Source organism: Notechis scutatus, chromosome 4, assembly GCF_049901735.1.
Source record: "Notechis scutatus isolate UNSWTSFEM ecotype Mainland chromosome 4, rNotScu1.2, whole genome shotgun sequence".
In the NCBI taxonomy this organism is placed as follows: domain Eukaryota; kingdom Metazoa; phylum Chordata; class Lepidosauria; order Squamata; family Elapidae; genus Notechis; species Notechis scutatus.
The window spans coordinates 61,391,121-61,409,309 of NC_142012.1; the positions used below are offsets into that span (position 1 = coordinate 61,391,121).

General features: G+C 40.6%; 2 protein-coding genes across 4 annotated transcripts in view; both read left to right on the top strand.

Moving 5' to 3' along the window:
- The window catches only part of CNGA1 (cyclic nucleotide gated channel subunit alpha 1), a 31,724-nt gene extending 27,852 nt beyond the window's left edge, over nucleotides 1–3,872 (top strand). For all 3 annotated transcript variants that reach the window (XM_087963622.1, XM_087963623.1, XM_087963624.1), the window contains 2 exons: nucleotides 368–474; nucleotides 2,316–3,872. In XM_087963622.1, the coding sequence (XP_087819748.1) occupies nucleotides 368–474; nucleotides 2,316–3,712 (1,504 nt within the window). In that variant the 3' untranslated portion in view covers nucleotides 3,713–3,872. The remainder of the gene's footprint in view (nucleotides 1–367; nucleotides 475–2,315) is intronic.
- Nucleotides 3,873–9,130: 5,258 nt separating this feature from the next.
- Nucleotides 9,131–18,189, top strand: part of NFXL1 (nuclear transcription factor, X-box binding like 1) — a 72,927-nt gene continuing 63,868 nt past the window's right edge. The window contains exons 1-3 of the mRNA XM_087963632.1: nucleotides 9,131–9,480; nucleotides 12,855–13,031; nucleotides 15,173–15,282. Coding sequence (XP_087819758.1) covers nucleotides 9,333–9,480; nucleotides 12,855–13,031; nucleotides 15,173–15,282 — 435 coding nt within the window. The 5' untranslated portion in view covers nucleotides 9,131–9,332. The remainder of the gene's footprint in view (nucleotides 9,481–12,854; nucleotides 13,032–15,172; nucleotides 15,283–18,189) is intronic.

The window sequence follows — 18,189 nt, forward strand, 5'->3', positions numbered from 1 at the left end:
CCAAAATTAACTGCAGCTTTTACTAAAATTTGTTAGTTGAAAAAGGTGCTAACGTAGACTAACACTGTTCTTCCTATTATGCTACAATAGACCTGAACTTTGTTGCTGTCAATTTTTTCTGCAAAACAGGAGAAATTTTCAGGGATACGCAAATCTTCATTTACTTTAGCAGATAAAGTAGAACGACTACGCTACGCAATCGAATGTTGTGGCCCATTAACTTTGCAGTTGTGACTCCTCTCCAGAATGTCTTCCTTAAAATGCCACGCAATCTCACCTCAGTTCCACCAAAACGAATAGCTACTGTGGTTGTTGATGATATTTAATGCTTAATTTTAAATTTCTGGTGTCATTTGTTCTTACTCAGGGCCTGTTTTGATGAACTTAATCATAACAATTTAGAAATGTGGTTGATTTTGGACTATTCTGCAGATTTTATTTATATTGCTGACATGTTTGTGCGGACCAGGACAGGTAAGAGTGTGTTCTATTGTCTCTGTTGCACCCTTAAAAAATTGGTACAATCATACACTCAACTTATGACCACCAGTGAGCCCAACATTTCTGTTGCTAAGCGAGGCAGTTGTTAAATGAGTCCCACCTCATTTTACGACCTTTTCTTGCCACAATTAAGCAAATCATTGCAGTTGCTAAATGAATCATTGCAGCCATTAGGGAAATCTGGTTTTTCTCATTGACTTTGATTGTTGGAAGCCAGCTAGGAAGATTCCAGATGGTGATCACATGACTCCTGGACAGTGCAACTGTCATAAATATAGAGGTAGTCCTCAACTTGCAACAGTTCACTTAGTGACTGTCCAAAGTTACAACGGCACTGAAAACAGTGACTTATGACTTATTCACTGTTGCAGAATTCCACATGATCACATGATTTACATTCAGATGCTTGACAACTGCCTCACATATATGACGGTTGCAGTGTCCCAGGGTGAGGTGATCACTGTTTACCACATTCTGATAAACAAAGTCACTGGGGAAATCAGATTCACTTAACAACCTGATTACTAATTTAACAACTGCAGTGATTCACTTAACAAATGTGGCAAGAAAAGTTTTGAAATGGGGCCAAACTCACCTAACAAATTTCTCACTTAGCAACATAAATTTTGGGCTCAATTTTGGTCATAACTTGAGGACTACCCGTAATGCCAATTGCCAAGTACTTGTACCTTTTCCCTCCCTATCTAAATTACAGTAGAACTTTCGACTTTTACCAAGAACGAGAAATACTTTAATCATTCTCTTTTTTAAAAAAATAACATTTAAGATGTATTTTATGAGGGAATTTTTAAAGTTAGCTAGATCCAGAATTCCCTTCCTTACCAAAAAAAAGATCACCCAGTTTTATTCAGTGGTTAAGGCACTGAAACTTGGATACTAGTTTCAGTGCTTTAACCACTGGCTAGAAATTAGGAGACAGTGATTTCTAGTCCCACTCTAAACATGAAAGCCAGTTGGGTAACTTTTTGGACCAGTCATTCTCTCTCAACCCAACCTACCTCACACAGTTGCTGTTTTGGGGAAAATAGGAGGAAGCAGTATTAGGTATGTTCACAATTTTCAGTATTTAAAAAAATATTAAGGTAGGAATAAATACATCTCATAAATTTCAGATCCTCATTTTTTAATTTCTGGGGATGATTATCTTAACTATCCATAACATTTAATGTCTAAATTAAGAAATAGGCGGTCTTCCAAATTCCCTCACAGATAGCACTTCAAGTATTCCTGATGATCACAAATCCTAGTTTGAAAGAGGTGTTCGTTTGTTTTTGGTTTTGAAATGTATGGGAAAACTGTAAGCCCTGCATAAAAATGTAAAAGCAGTGTTTGTGCATGATTTTATATAATGAACAATCACATTAAGAAGTTAATTTAGAATTTTAAGTGTGATAAAGCTTCATGGAAGTTCACTGTACTAACTCAAGTATCATTATTATTATTGAATTTATATTGCTGCCTATTCGTCTATGGTGACTCAAGGCGGCTTATAAAATATATATTGGAGAAAAAAGATGATAAATTTCTAAATGTTGGTTTGGTTCTTCACAATTTAGTTTTAAATGTGAACTGGAAAGGTTCAAAATTCTGACTACTTGCAAAGATGATAAAGATACCTATAGTTATAGATAATGGTTTAGCAATCACTTCTGTTTCCCTTTTGTCATCGATGCAAAGATGATAGAAATACCTCTCTAGTTATAGATAATGGTTTAGTAATCACTTTTGTTTCCCTTTTGTCGTTGATTAAAAATAGATTCGTACCATAAAAAGTTGCTTACATTTTGCTTCAGGTTATTTGGAGCAAGGCTTGTTGGTGAAAGAAAAATCTAAGCTCAAGAAAAGATACAAGGAAACGTCACAATTCAAATTAGATCTGCTGTCCATCATGCCAACTGATCTACTTTACTTCCAATTTGGACTGAATTACCCAGAAATAAGAATAAACAGATTGCTTAGAATATCACGCATGTTTGAATTCTTCCAGCAAACAGAAACGAGAACAAGTTATCCAAATATCTTCAGAATCTCTAACCTTGTCATGTACATTATAATTATCATCCACTGGAACGCTTGTATGTATTTCTCCCTCTCAAAAGCGATCGGCTTTGGAACTGACTCATGGGTCTACCCCAATATTTCTCATCCTGAATTTGGCAGGCTCGCTAGAAAATATGTGTATAGCCTTTACTGGTCAACACTGACTTTGACAACTATTGGTGAAACACCGCCTCCTGTTCAAGATACTGAGTATTGGTTTGTTGTTGTTGACTTCCTGGTCGGTGTATTAATCTTTGCTACTATTGTTGGTAATATTGGTTCTATGATCTCTAATATGAATGCTGCCCGGGAGGAATTTCAAGCAAAGATTGATGCTATCAAGCAGTACATGCAGTTTCGTAATGTGAGCAAAGATTTAGAAAAACGGGTTATCAAGTGGTTTGATTATTTGTGGACAAACAAGAAGGCCGTAAACGAAAGAGAAGTCTTGAAATATCTTCCAGATAAATTACGAGCCGAAATTGCTATTAATGTTCATTTGGAGACATTAAAAAAAGTCCAGATTTTTTCAGACTGCGAAGCCGGTCTATTAGTTGAGCTGGTCCTGAAACTACAACCTCAGGTATATAGTCCTGGAGATTATATCTGCCGGAAAGGTGATATTGGGCGAGAAATGTACATTATCAAAGAAGGGAAACTGGCAGTGGTAGCTGATGATGGAGTAACTCAGTTTGTGGTTCTTAGTGATGGCAGCTATTTTGGAGAGATTAGCATCCTTAACATTAAAGGTAGCAAAGCTGGAAATAGAAGGACAGCTAATATTAGAAGTCTTGGCTATTCAGATTTGTTTTGTCTGCATAAAGATGACCTGATGGAAGCTTTAATAGAATATCCAGAGGCAAAAACCTTGTTGGAAGAAAAGGGAAAGCAGATCCTTATGAAAGATGGACTACTGGATTTAGAGCAAGCAAACATGAAAAGAGACACAGAAAACCTCGAGCAAAAAGTTAGCCAAATAGAAGGAATGCTAGATAATTTACAAACAAGGTTTGCTAAACTTTTAGCTGAATATAGTGCTGCACAGCAGAAACTGAAAATAAGGTTAAGACAAGTCGAGACTATAGTGAAACCATCCCTAGAGTATGATTTTTCAGACTTAGAAGAATTGCAGAGCACTTCTGGTCATTAAGGATTTGAAAAAATCATTTCAGATATTCATACTTGAGGATAAATTAATAAATGATGGGCAGAATTATGTTAGATATTTCATTGGACATGGGAAACTATTCATGACAACTATGTTTGTTTTTTTCTGGGCAGTATATGATTTTTAAATAAACCATGTTCAATAGACATGTCTAAGAACTTAAATTTTGTCTCTAGGAAACATGTCAATGCCATCATATACTGTGGTTCAGAATTTCATGGTTCAACTTGGAAAAAGGAATTAATGAAGGATTCGTAGGTTATATTCTAAATTTTGTCTGTATAATCCATCTAGAAAGAAACATTTCCCAGCTACTCAGTAGCTATTGTGAGTTTACAATTGATAGATGTTGCTAAACCATCTGATCATATTAGATTCATGAGTCAGAGAACAACCTTGTTATCATAATTATCCAGAAAATTCAAAGTAGTTTCTGTGATGTGGAAATATTTCCACAAGAAAAATCTGCACTGCTAGTAACAATGTTATTTATGAAGAATTGTTCTAGTTGTACTGACTGTAAGCAATTCATCATAAATTAAAGTATCTGTTGGATAAACAGACAGAATTTTTACCATGAGAGTTATTCTTTTTGATTATCAGTGTTTTAAAGCAAAGTATATTTCTGTGGCAACCAGATGATACAAATGAAATGACAGCAAGCCCTGCTGTCAAATTATAAGACTCAGTAATGGAGAAGATGCCTAATTGAGGAATCCAGAATGAAGATGTAAAATGTAGTACAGGCACGAAACCTTTCATGAAGATTCCTTGAAAAAAGGAGGAGGAGGAGGAGGAAGAGGAGGAGGAGGAGGAGGAGGAGGAGGAGGAGGAGGAGGAGGAGGAGGAGGAGAAGAAGAAGAAGAAGAAGAAGAAGAAGAAGAAGAAGAAGAAGAAGAAGAAGAAGAAGAAGAAGAAGAAGAAGAAGAAGAAGAAGAAGAACGACAACAACAACAACTTTATTGTCATTGTACAAGTACAATGAAACTGTGGATGCACCCCAGCAACTGTTCACGATACAATAAAACCAGAGCACTTAAAAATGAAGATTAAAAAAAAAATAGAGTACCTGCGTCTCCATTTGCAATTTGAGAGTACAATATTTACGAATATACACAAAATATACATCCAACACTGACTGTGACGCTTTGCCGAGTGTAATACACAAGAGATGGATTGTATTGTAATACGTTATTATACATCTGAATGAGGTATTGCGATTTCACATCTTTTCACATCTTAATAAGGTAAGTGACTTTGTATTTATTTGCGGTTCAGATGGCCCAGAGAAAGAAACTATTTGTTAATCTAGTGGTGTGGGATTTTATTGACCTAAAGCGCCGTCCAGACGGCAGCAGGTCAAAAAGATAATTGCCAGGGTGTGAGGGGTCTTCTATGATGGCCTTGATTCTGCTTTGGCAGCAGGACCTGGCTAAGTCTTCAGGGAGGGCAGAGGGCAACCAATGATCTTTTGAGCTGTGTTTATCACCCTCTGTAGTTTTCCTGTCCTCAGCTGAGGAGCCTGCATACCACACACCCAGACAGTATGTCAGAGTGCTCTGCACAAAGGCTTTATAGAAAGCCAGCAACAGCTTCTTATCCAGATTGTTTTTCCTGAGAACCCGCAGGAAGTGCAGCCGCTGCTGAGCCTTCTTCACTATGGCCTTGGTGTTAGGGGACCAGGAGATATCAGCTGAAATATGGATGCCAAGGAATCTGATTGTAGGAACAGTTTCCACTCGTTCTCCGTTGATGTTGAGTGGGGCGTGGTCTTGTCCATGTTTCCTGAAGTCCATAATCAGTTCTTTGGTTTTATGGACATTCAGTGACAGATTGTTCTGTGAACACCAGACAGACAGGTTCTCTATTTCTGCCCTATATGCCGTCTCATCCTCTCTGGAGATGAGACCAATCACGGTCGTGTCATCTGCAAACTTTATGATGGTGTTTGTTGCGTGGCTTGGTGAGCAGTCAAAGGTATACAAGGCATATAGGACGGGGCTCAAGACACAACCCTGGGGGGAACCAGTACTGAGTGTAATAGTGGAAGAAGGGTGGGGGCCAAGTCTAACAGACTGTGGTCTGTTTGTCAAAAAGTTCTTAGTCCAGGAGCACGTGGGGGTGGGGACCTGCAGATTATACAGTTTGGTTATTAGTATATCTGGGATGATAAGTGTTAAACGCAGAGTTGTAGTCCACAAAGAGCATCCTCACATAGCTCTGTTTGTTCTCCAGATGACTCGGCGCTCTATGAAGTGTGATGGCCACAGCATCCTCTGTAGATCGGTTTGCTCTATAAGCAAACTGATGTTGATCAAAGGAGGGTGGGAGGCAGTCTCTGATGTGTTGTGAAAGTCGTCGCTCAAAAACCTTCATAATGGAGCTTGTTAACAATATGGGCCTATAGTCATTGAGAGTGTTTATATTTGGGTTTTTTGGGGAACAGGGATGATGGTTGCAGCCTTCACGCATTGTGGGATGATGGCATGTGTTAAAGATAGATTGAACAGCTCTTAAGTATTTCTGCCAATTGGTCAGCACACGCTTTAACTACTCCACCAGGAATGCCATCAGGCCCTGCAGCTTTCCTGGGATTTACTGCTCTCAGTGTTTTTCTCACCTCATGCACCTGAAGAGTGCAAGGCAGAGCTCTGCTCAGCTTGGATCAGTAAAAAAATAGCTATCAAAAAATAACCCACACTAACCAAGTGTTCCATTGCAAAGCAGGAAACAAACTTCTTACAAATGGAGCTGTGTAAGAAGAGCATTATTCAGAAACAGCCAATAGACACAACCACATGGCGTCACCATAGAACACAAACAAATTAAAAATCCTCAAAAACATCTTAGTTTAACCAAAATATTCAACAACTCCAAGAAGAAAAAGCAGTCATCTACAAAATATAGTTTAATGATAGTAGCAGTCATTATGTAGGTCATTGTGCAAAGGTGGTCCTAGCTATAGCAGTCACGTATGCATTGAGGCTGGTGCAAGTCTAGAGAGACCTGGAAATTGTGTGCAATTCTAACAGGGACAAACACAACCTCCTTCAGAAAGAGAGAGATTTGGAAAATCTCCAGGAACTATTTTTCAAAAGGCAACTAGACTTTCTGGTTTTTCTTTGAAGATGTTTTGCTTGTCATCCCAGAAGCTTCTTCAGCTGTGACTAGATGGTGGGGAACGGAAAGAATGATCCTTCCATTCCCCACCACCCAGTCAGAGCTAAAGAAGCTTCTTGGATGAGAAGTGAAACGTCTTCAAAAGAAAAAAAAATGAGAAAGTCCAGTTGCCTCTTGAAAAAAACTACCTTTGGGACAAAACCATGCCCTGGATGATTGAGAATCTTCATAGACATTTCAGGAGCTAGAGATACCCACAGCCATTCCATTTTGCTGTGGATGAACCTGTTTTTCTCCCATCCAGATTCCCTCGGCCTCCGGACACTGAGATTCAACCTTGATCACATCACTAGTGACCAGAGCTGAGACATAAGCAGAGTAAGATCAGCATATTGATGATACCCAGCCCTGTATCTCTGGATAGCCTTCTCCCAGCTGCTTCATGTAGATGTTAAACGAGTGAATGTACTTGTGAAAGAAAATGGATAGACAACTGAAACATTGTTTTTACCAGACTGCTTTAACATCCTATTTCTGTGCCAGTGTGGAAAGGGAACTTCACGAGGACAGTGGTGTCACCCAAGCAGGAAAAGCCCAAAGGAAACATCAAGCCAGCCATAAAACAAATTTGCATAGGAAAAGGAATCAAATAAAAGGTATTAAAGAAGCCCCTTAGACAAAAGTCCAAATAATTAAGAAAACAAGAAAAGAAAACCCTTCCAAATCAGCAAAACAAACAGACAAAAGACACAAAATATATTGCAAAGGAGACAGACAGGAGATTGCCACAAAACAAATATAAGAAAACATTAGGACGAAACTGATAATCCAATCAAACCACTCCGCGGAGTTTACCCTCCGGCGGAAATGAAGACAGGATTTAAAACATTAAGAAATACAAAACACAAGCACTCACACACAAAAGGAGAAAAAAAGTATAAAAATCAGGGGCTTATTATACAAAGCTAGCTAGCCCCAGGAACGCAGACTTCTTGCTATCTCTCACCTTCCTGAAAATAAAAAAGATCCAGCTTTCAAGCAGTTGTCTGTATCCTTGCACCGGAGCTCTCCCAGCAGGAAAATCGAATCCTCAGAAGAAAGGCATTTTTCAAGCCTTTCAACACCAGTAAGAAGAGGTTAATTCACTTTAAATGCCTTGTTCCAAGCTTGGGTAGTATGTAAAGCCCAGGACCACAAACCAATTGGGGGGGGGGGAGAATGAGAATTACACTCTTTTTAAAAGTTATACTCTCTCTTAAGAAACATTGGATTCCGGAGATTCAGTTCTAAGAAATTGTGCAAAGGCAGCCCTGAACTACAGAACAGTCAGTCTCGTTTTGTCCAAAAAGTGGCTAAAACCTGGCTCCTCCATCTTTCTCTGAAATAACCTGATAGGAGGATCTCTGTTTGATAGTTAACGAAAGTAAAGAAAAAGGAAGAAACAGAATATTTTTTAACATTGGATTTTGCCAATAATGGTTAACTAACAGAAACAGAGGTTAGTTAGAAACTAAACAGAATTTTAAAAGATAACAAAAATTTTGTATGGAAAATTATGCAAGATGGATAAACCAATTGTATTATTATTCTGTGATTAATATTGATACGTTTTATCAAGATGACTAGTATGATTATGGTTATTGTTGTATCTTTACTTAACATTAATTGTGCCCAGACAACAGGCTGTTCAGATAGAGATGGAATTTTTAATATTTTAAAAAGAAAAATGTACCAATAAAACGTATTTTCGAAGAAGAAAAAATGAAACAGCAAACCGACCAATTGTGTAATTTTAAAAAGAGCAAAATACATGATTTGACACTTTTCGTCTGCTCGATGCAGAGTATTTTCACATAATTTTTTTGCATTTTTGCAACTAGGGAACCCATGACGGATGCAGATTTATGTGGTTTTCTAGAAGTTTAGAAAACAACTTGATGCCACATAAACTAATCCGTGAATACAGAGGAGAAATAACCGCTTCTTTCCCCTCCGCACCTTTTTTATTCATGTTTGCAATCTGAACCGATCTGGGAGCCGTAACAAATTGCGTTGCCATGGACGCAGAAGATGTTACTCTGATGGTTTTTCTATCCGAAAAGATTTGCTGCAAAAAAAAAAGTAATTAACAAAAAAAAATCAATCCTAAAAGGACAGCTATCGCAAAAGCATAGAGAACACGCACGCATTGCAGGAAGAGCGGCGCGGCCACGCTACTTCCGGCGGCTTCGGCTCGCTTTGAATGGTAAAAGCCCCGCCCTCGGCCAGTTTCCACGCCTCTTTCTGGCGGGCGCTTCCGCTCCACGGCTGGCTTTTCGGCGCAAGGGGATGCTGGGAATCGTAGTCTGAGCCGCCCGAATCCCCCCCTCCCCGGCCTGAAGCCAGGAGCCGAAGGGTTACGTCGCCTTGTCCCCGAGGCTGTGGACTGGCGGAAAGAGAAAGCGGCCGTCGGAGGCCCGGGCCTTTTTCCCCAAGCGGGGGGATGGAAGCCGCTGCTTGGCGCCAGGGAGGGCGCGGGAGAGGCAGGGGCCGGGCTGCAGGCGGCGGGGTCTCTCTGGGGAACGGACCCGGCGGGCGGGGAAAGGCGAGAGGAGCGGGAGGGGTGCCGGCCAGCGCAGGGGGAGCCCATGGTGAGTATCTCTCCCGGCGGTGCCGCATCTTTGGGGCGCTTCATCTTTGGGCTTTCAGGAGCCGCCTCCATCCGGAAGATGGGTGGGGGCGGGGGCTTCCTGCTCACCTGGAGCCCTCCAGCTGGGGGGTTTCCATGTGGGTCTATGGGGGGATGTAGACCATGGGGGGCTCTAGGACAAATCAGAAATGGTGTAGGGTCCCCTGCTTGGGCAAGGGGTTGGACTAGAAACAGTGGTCACCAGCCAGTGGGCCGGGGACCACTGGTGGTCCACGAGAACATTTTGGTGGTCTGCAGAGAAATGTCCCCCCCAAAGCAATTAATCCAGGCTGCGAAGAGAATACAAGGCTTGCGTCGCTTGCATTGCGAACTACACAAGGTAGTGAGGGGAGGGGGGAAAGGGCAGAGGGGGGGAACTTGCCCCACTCGTCCCACGCACCTCGCCTGGCCACCGGACTGCTTCTTTCCGCTTCTTTCTTCTTCTGCTTTTGGCTTCACACAAGGAAAACAGCAAAGGTCTTTCTTTCTCTCCTCCAAACTCCGCCAGAAATGAGTCTTTGGGACCCTGCAAGGCCTCCTGTTCCATGAGGCTATGCCGGCACAACAAGTCACACAAAGACTTATTTTTGGTGGAGTTTGGGGGAGAGAAAGAAAGACTTCTGCTGCTTCTGCTGCTTTCCTTGCGTGAAGCCAAAAGTCTCTCTCTCTCTCCCTCCCTGAGAATGGAGCTGGAGACTTGGTATCCTGCGATCCCAAATAAAGAACGATCGATTGGTAGGAAAACGGGGTGGGGAATTTTCCTGCAGACTTTTTTGGGGGGATTTTTCAGAGTCTCTGGTCTGCGGGATTTAAAAATGATGAGTTTGGTGGTCCCTGAGGTCCAAAAGGTTGGCGACCCCTGGACTAGAAGACCTACAAGGTCCCCTCCTACTCTGATTATCTGTTAAATCAAATCAAACGTTTATCGTCAGTCCACAACATGGGGACAATGAAATTGAAATGAGCCTCCCTTGGTGCTGGTCCTGCAAGTCTTATCATATTAAACTCAATTGTGGTGTTTATGTTGTGTTCAGAAGTCTGACAGCCCACAGATAAAAGCTTATTTTTCAGCCTATTTGTTCAGCTGGCTATAACAACTTGCTGCGGCCAACACTCTGCAGGAGAGCTCAGGACTGTCCTGGAACTCAATTGGATGGCATATAAATATAACAAATTATATTATTGTTACTGTTACTTGTTTTCATCCTTCCAGGGAGCTCAGGACTGTTCTGGAACTCAGTTAATATTGAGTTTTCTAAATCAGGTTGAATGGTTTGGATCTTTTTTTCAGGGAATAATAATTTATCTCCTTTTATAGAAAAAGAGCCCATGTGGGTGTAAAGTAAAAAGATTTCTAATCCGACTCATTTATATTTTTCCAGCTGATTAGTCCTAGATCTGCTATAGGTAGTCCTCAATTTATAACCACAGTTGGGACTGGAACATTGATGGCTAAGTGAAACAGACGTTAAAAGAGTCACATCCAATTTTACAACCTTTTGTAAGCAAGTCAGCAAATGAAGCTGGCTTCCCCCCCACACTGACTGTACTTGCTGCAAATGTGTCCCCCCCCCTCTCCCCCTGATGGTCTTAAATGGAGATTGCATGATCTTGGGACATTGCAACCATTATAAATACAAGCTGTTTGCCAGATGCCAAAATTTTGATCATGTGACTGGGACACTGCAGTGATTGTAAGCGTGAGGACAAGTCATAAGTCACTATTTTAAGCACTGTCGTAACTTTGAACCAATGTTAAACAATTGGTTTAAGCAGAAGACTACCTGTGCTTCTCAGTTGCTTAACAGTCTTTGGAATTTCAGTAGCTTCCAGTTTTCACTCTCATTCTTCCAGGGGTATAGAAATGGAAAAGAAACCTGCTAGAGATCCAGTTCTGCATTTGCACATGGTAGTTATGGAAACGAGCAATGTATTTATGTGCTTGGCTTGCCACTTTTCAGCGCATTCCTTAGCTTAAAATTCGAGCACTGATCATATATACAAGCCTTGGTAAGGTCACACTTGGAATACTGCATCCAATTTTGGTCGCCACAATGTAAAAAAGATGTTGAGACTCTAGAACAGTGGTGGCTAACCTTTTTGGGCTCCTGTGCCAAAAATTGTGCACATGCTTACACACTCGCGTGCCAGCACCCAGAAGGCAATGCACGTCCCCTACGTATGCGCACGTAATACCCACCTACCCAACCACGCCACCCCCTTACCTACACTGTGCCTCACAGCTGATTTTTGGCCAGTTTGAGGCCTTTTTCAGCCTCCCAAAGGCTTGAGGAAGGCTTCTGCAGGCTGAAAACTAGCCCCGGTTCATCACTTCCGGTATTTTTGGAAAAACGGGAAGTGACGAAATCAGCTGTGAGGCGCGTGCATGCCCAGTGAGGTAAGTTTGCTTGCAGCTGCACAGGAGAACGGAGCTGGAAAGCAGGTTAGTGGGGTGGGGAGGAAAGCGGATTTTGCAGTAACCTTCCCTCAGGAGTGGGAAGGAAATGGAGATTTTACAGTATCCTTCCCCTGCCACGCCCACCAAGCCACGCCCACAGAGTCAGTAGTAAAAAAAGTAATAGCTGGGTACATGTAGACCTTGTGCAAAACAGCAGAGTTCTTATTTGTATTCCTTAAACATTGTAGCTTAGTTCCGTTTGTCAGCAGAAAGTTTATAGTTTGATTCTTGTAATGGGAAAGCCATGATTCCTGTTTTATTTTTTCCAAAATATGTCAAGAAAGGAAAACCAGGACGCTGAAGAAAGAATTTCCCCATTTCTTTATACTCCAAATTAGTCTTTCTTGAAAAAGAGAGTTTCATGCATTTTTGCGTTAATGCTTAGTTAAAATCCTGGATCTGAGCTATCATTGACTGTGACTTCCTTCAGATCTGCTTTCATCTGAAAGATTATATTCAAAGGATGATTTATTTTAGAATTTTGAATATTAGTGTAATACAGTAAGAAATAGGAAATCTAACCATAAGGAGAGAGTAACCTTAATTTTCCTGGTCATAGATGCTTGAAGATAATTGAGATTACAGTATCTGGAGAACGCTCACATCAAAAACTCTTTTTAAACTTTATGATCTTGATATATAGATTTATTATAGGTAAATATTTACACAGAACTTTAGTTTATTGACCTTGAAAAAATAGGGTCTGGATTCATATTTCATGCTAAGCCATTATGTGGGTTGTTTGGTTTGGCCTGAGTATATTTATATACATAGTTACTGTGATTCATTCAGCAGTTGAACAAACCATTGCTTGTGTGTTATATGACACTAATTACTGTTTTTAGTTTTCCTAATGTATAGTATTATTATTTTAACAGAACTTGCATCACAGAAAAAGTTTGATGAAATTAAGAAGGCTAATCAAGCTGCTGTTAAGAGGCTTGTTGAAAATCAATTTAGTTCCTCATCTGATGATGATGAAGAAGATGAAGAAATTGAAGGAAAGCATGGACAAATACTGGCTAAAACGTTTACAAAATATACTAATCAGACTGGTAAATTTTTCTATATTGGCTTCTCAGTTTTCATTTCAAAGAAAAACATAGCATTACATTAAAAATATTGCTTAGAGATTAATTTCCATCTTTATGATAGAATATTACTTTGCTAGATTTGGAAAACTGCTGCTCCTATTCACGTAGCCTGGTAAGCTAAACGTATTGTGTCAACTTCTGCTTGTGTGTTTTGGAATAAGTATGTAAAATCTCAGAATACTCTGCTCCCTCAAGGTGGTAAATTGTGGTTGGTGTTCCTCACAGTGAAATTGAAATTTTGCCCTTCTGGATGCAGGTTTGGAGAAGTGAATGATGATTACTCAAAAGAGATTTCTGTAGGAAGGGTTTTATCAATATATGAGGCACAAAAGCCTACAAAAAGCATTTGCCAAAACATTGGCCTTCATCACTCGACAGGCAAAATGTATTTCCTGGGTGTGATTGTCAAACAAAAATTTCCCCTCAAACCAAGTACAATGCACTTGTGATCTTGATAAAGGCAAAGGATCTGCAAGCCACTCTTGCAGTGTTAGACATTAGTGTTCAAGATTCTTACATTATGAAATTATTGAATACAAGGTGTACGCGTGAAAGGATATGAGGGAGGCAGCCACTGTTCCCCAGAAAAATTGCCATCCCTCTTAGTTTTGCCAGTTATCACCTAGATAATCCAGATTAGTTATTAGAATAAAACACTACATTTCCATAAAAGACTCCCCTCTTCTCCATGAAACACGGTGACTGGAATACTGTAATATGCGGCTGCTTTCTAGGCTCGGAATATGGATGGCTCTTTTTCTTTCTTTTTTTAAAAATACTTCATTGGGTTTTTTCTTTTTCTTTTTACATATATCTATTACTTAATAAACAGTACTATGACATTTCATATACATATACACATATCCTATCCGATACAAACTATACATGCTCTACCTTCTGTATCATATACATTTTCTTTTTTTATTTCTATTGTCAATCCAATGATACAATTTCTCCCATATTGCATAATATTCTGAATCTACTTTTCCTTTTATTTCCATGGTCAATTTATTCATTTCCGCACGCTCAATTTTTTTTTAATTACTAAACCCTTGGATGGTATGCAATCTTTCTTCCAATACTGTGCATTGGAAATCCTTGCTGCTGTTAGTATATGTAACATCAAATACTTTATCTTTCTATTGTAATTCCTTTTTATTATCCCTAAAAGATATAATTCCGGAAGAAAATCTATTTGACTGCCAGTTAGCTCCTGTAACCACATTTGTATTATCTTCCAATATTTTTTCATTTCTGGACTTAACCACCATGTATGAAAGAAGTTACCTTGTTTTTGTCTGCATTTCCAGCAATTTGGTTTTAAATTTGGATAAATCCTTAGCCAATCTTGTAGGCACCAAATGTGGATGGCTCTTTTTCATTGAGGAAACATGATTTCTAGATTGTACCAGCAAATTCTGTGAGGAAATGTCCAGATACTTGTCCACGAAGTGAAGCTTAAATAAATATACTTTGTGAGAATGATCACACAGAGACACACACAAGTAACTCTATAATCGAATGGCTGGAGCATCGAATGGCTGGAGCAAGAGAAATGTCACATTTTGGAATGCCTGAGAAAAAGAGGTGATCTTGCCCCAATTGAAATGTGGCATGACTTGAAGCAGGAAATATTAATGATTTTAAACAGTTCTGTGAAGAGGACATTCTGTAGAATTGATTGGAACGAAGTTGAAAGAAATATTTAATGCTTAGTGTGATAGACACTTCAAAAGAACACAAGTGATTTGTGATTCTACGGTTTCTAGCCCATAGAGGCCGAGGCAACTATCATACGGTATACCCTGGAAATGACTAGCATGGAACTCTAAAACAGGGAGTGTCAAATTCGTTTTCATTGAATGCTGCATCAGGGTTGTGTTTGACCTCGGGGCAAGTGGGCATAGCCCTGGTGGACATGACCAGGGTGGGCATGGCGAGCTCGCCGTCTTGCAGCACTCTGCCAGCGAAAATGGAGATCAAGAGGGCCACACACGGGCCTTGAGTTTCGTGCCCCTTCTCTAAAAGAACATATCGATTACCCATCTGCCTTTATCTGCTAACATAATAACATTTTCATTAGAGTCTTTTTCTATTCAAAGATGGAGATGCAAGTGAGTTGGAGCGCACAAAGCAATATATGAATGATGCCTTTCAGTCTGGGGCGCTGACATGCCTGATTTGCATTGCTTCAATTAAGAGAAACCAAGCAGTAAGTCTCTTACATTGCTCTACTTCCTTTTTCCCTATCTGTATTCACTAACCTCTTGAAATACCCTTGGCTTCCAAAACGGAACAGCGTATCAGGATGCTTATTTGAGAGTTCCCCTTTGGAATCTCCAATCAGGGTATTCCAAGTCTCCTTTTCTGTGGTGGGTACTTGAATCAACCTGAGTGAATAGATTTCCTTATTAAATTTATACAAACAGTTCAAATTATTAAATTTATAAACACTTAGCATTAATAAGACTTAAATAACTTTTTGGTTGTGTGCTGAAAGCAATGCGCCCTGCGCATGCGTGCGCAACACCCCCGGCCCGGCTTCTTACCTGCACTGTGCTTGTGCGCGCCTCCCAGCTGGTTTTTGGCCCATTTGAGGTCGTTTTCACCCTCCCAGAGGCTCGAGGGAAGCCTGTGGAGCCTTGGGAGGCCGAAAAACGGACCTGTTTCGGCACTTCCGGTATTTCCGGAAGGCCCGTTTTTTGGCCTCCCAAGGCTCCACAGGCTTCCCTCGAGCCTCTGGGAGGGTGAAAACGGCCTCAAATGGGCCAAAAACCAGCTGGGAGGCATGCACATGTGCAATGTTTGGCTGGGGTCACATACAAATGGCTCTGTCAGCTCTGATATTCAGCTGCCAAGAATGTTATAAGGAATGAAAGTGGGGTGGAGGAGTTGGAAAGTTCAAGGTTATTTCGTATGTCGCATTAAGAAATTCCAGCTGCAGTTAACTGGTTCTCGTGATTAATGAAGTGTAAGAAGTGGGAGGAGAGAAGGTGGATTTTGTGAAACAAGCTGAAAATGACTTTCAGTTTTGGAAATTTCCATAGACGTACCAGAGCTGTTCCTAATAAATCAGTTGGAGATTATGCTTGTCTCGGAGTGATTGATTACCGTGGACAATTTCTGGATGCCTAACAGGCTCTGCATGTCACCTGTGGCACGCGTGCCATTGGTTTGCCATCACGGGGTTAGGAAGTTGTCTCTTACCCCATCAACCACTTTCAGCAAAGGGCTCCAAGCTAACTGGCAAAACCAGGTTTTAAAGACTTTCCAGAGGCCAGAAGGGTGGAGGTGGACCACATGTCTAGTGGTACAGTGCTCCACAAGGTGGGGCCACAGCAGAAAAGGCCTTCTCCTTGACCCCACCCACCAAAATTCCTTGACTGATGGGGTTTGTAGCAAACCCCTTTTGCTGGAGTGAATTGTGTAGGACAATCCCATTGGGACAAGGTGGCACCTCAGATACCCTGGACACATGCCCTAAAGGGCTTTAAAAGTAATAACCAACATCTTGAATTGGATTCAAAAGCAAATTGGCAACCAATGTAGTTGTGGAACAGCAATGCTATATGCAGATAACAGATAATCAGAGTTGGAAGGAACCTTGTAGGTCATCTAGTCCACCACCACTACCACCACACCTGCCTGAGCAGGAGACCCTACACCATTACTGACAGATGGGAGTCCAATCTCTTCTTGAAAGTCTCAAGTGATGACGTTCCCACAACTTCCGAGAGCAACTTCTGTTCCATGGGTTGATTTTTCTCACTGACAGAAAGTTTCTCCTTATCTCCAGATTAAATCTCTCCTTGTTCAGTTTCCATCCATTATTCCTTGTCTGGCCTTCAAGTGCTTTAGAAAATAGCTTGACCCCTTCCTCCCTGTGGCAGATATTGGAGGGCTGCTATCCTGTCTCCCCGGTCCTTCTCTTCACTAGACTAGTCAGGCCCAGTTCCTGCAACCATTCATTGTATGTTTTAGTCTCTAGTCCCTCATTATCCTGGTTGCTCTTCTCTCTACTTTTTCTAGAGTCTCAACCTCTTTTTTATAATGTGACCAAAACTGGATGCAGTACTCTAGGTGTGGTCTTACTAAGGCTTTATAGAGTGGCATTAGTACCTCACTTGATCTCAATTGTATCTCTCTGTTAATACAACTTAGGATTGCATTAGCTTTTTTGGCTTCTGCTGCATACTGTTGGCTCATATTTAGCTGGTTGTCCACTAAGACTCCAAGATCCCTCTCACAGTTACTGCTATTGAGCCTGGTTTCACCCAGTATATATGTGTACTGTCTATATGCACCACCCTAAGGACCTCCAGAACTGCCTGTGTAGCTTCATTTTGTATCAGTTGTAGCTTCTGAATTCTCTTTAGGGGTATATATCCCCATTGGAGCAATTGCGTAAACCAGCCAAGAGATCAGTGAGGCATGAGTGACTGCGCTATAACAACTATAACAACCTTTAGTCATTTTATGTTCCCTCATAGAATTTGTCCACGTTTGTTATAATCACTTGGGAGAATTTTTAGTTTTGCTGATTTGCCCCCAGTTTATCAGTACTTAGGAGCTGAGAACTTGGCAGCACAAGGAAATAATAGCCATCAACTTAAAACAGGACAATCATAGAGTTATAATTCCTGTGGGAGGCTAAGCCATATCATTCACCTATAGTGTCATGAAAATCTTTAAAAAAAGTTTTTAAGGAAATGTTTCTTTTCCTTTAAGGAAAGCTTTTATAAATAGTATAATACGTCATTTGCATCAGAAATGCAATATTTTAAATAGTCATGCAGTACAGGTAGTCTTCAACTTATGGCTCTTAAATAGAACCTTCTCATTATAGTCATAAGTTGGGATGGTTGTAAACTAGACACCCATGTGACTGACCTGATTTTACAATTGTTTTTGTAGAGGCCATTAAGCAAATGCAGTTGTTAAGTGAACCCTATGGGCCGTTCTTTTTTTTTTGCCAAAAACTCGAAATAATCATCAGTTTTCAGCAAAAGGATTGTAAATGGTATGTAGGCTGGTTGCCAATGACCAAAATGTTGCCACGTGACAGCTGGGGAGTGGGCAGTGGCTGTCAGAAATTGAGAACTGGGCTGTAAGTATTTTT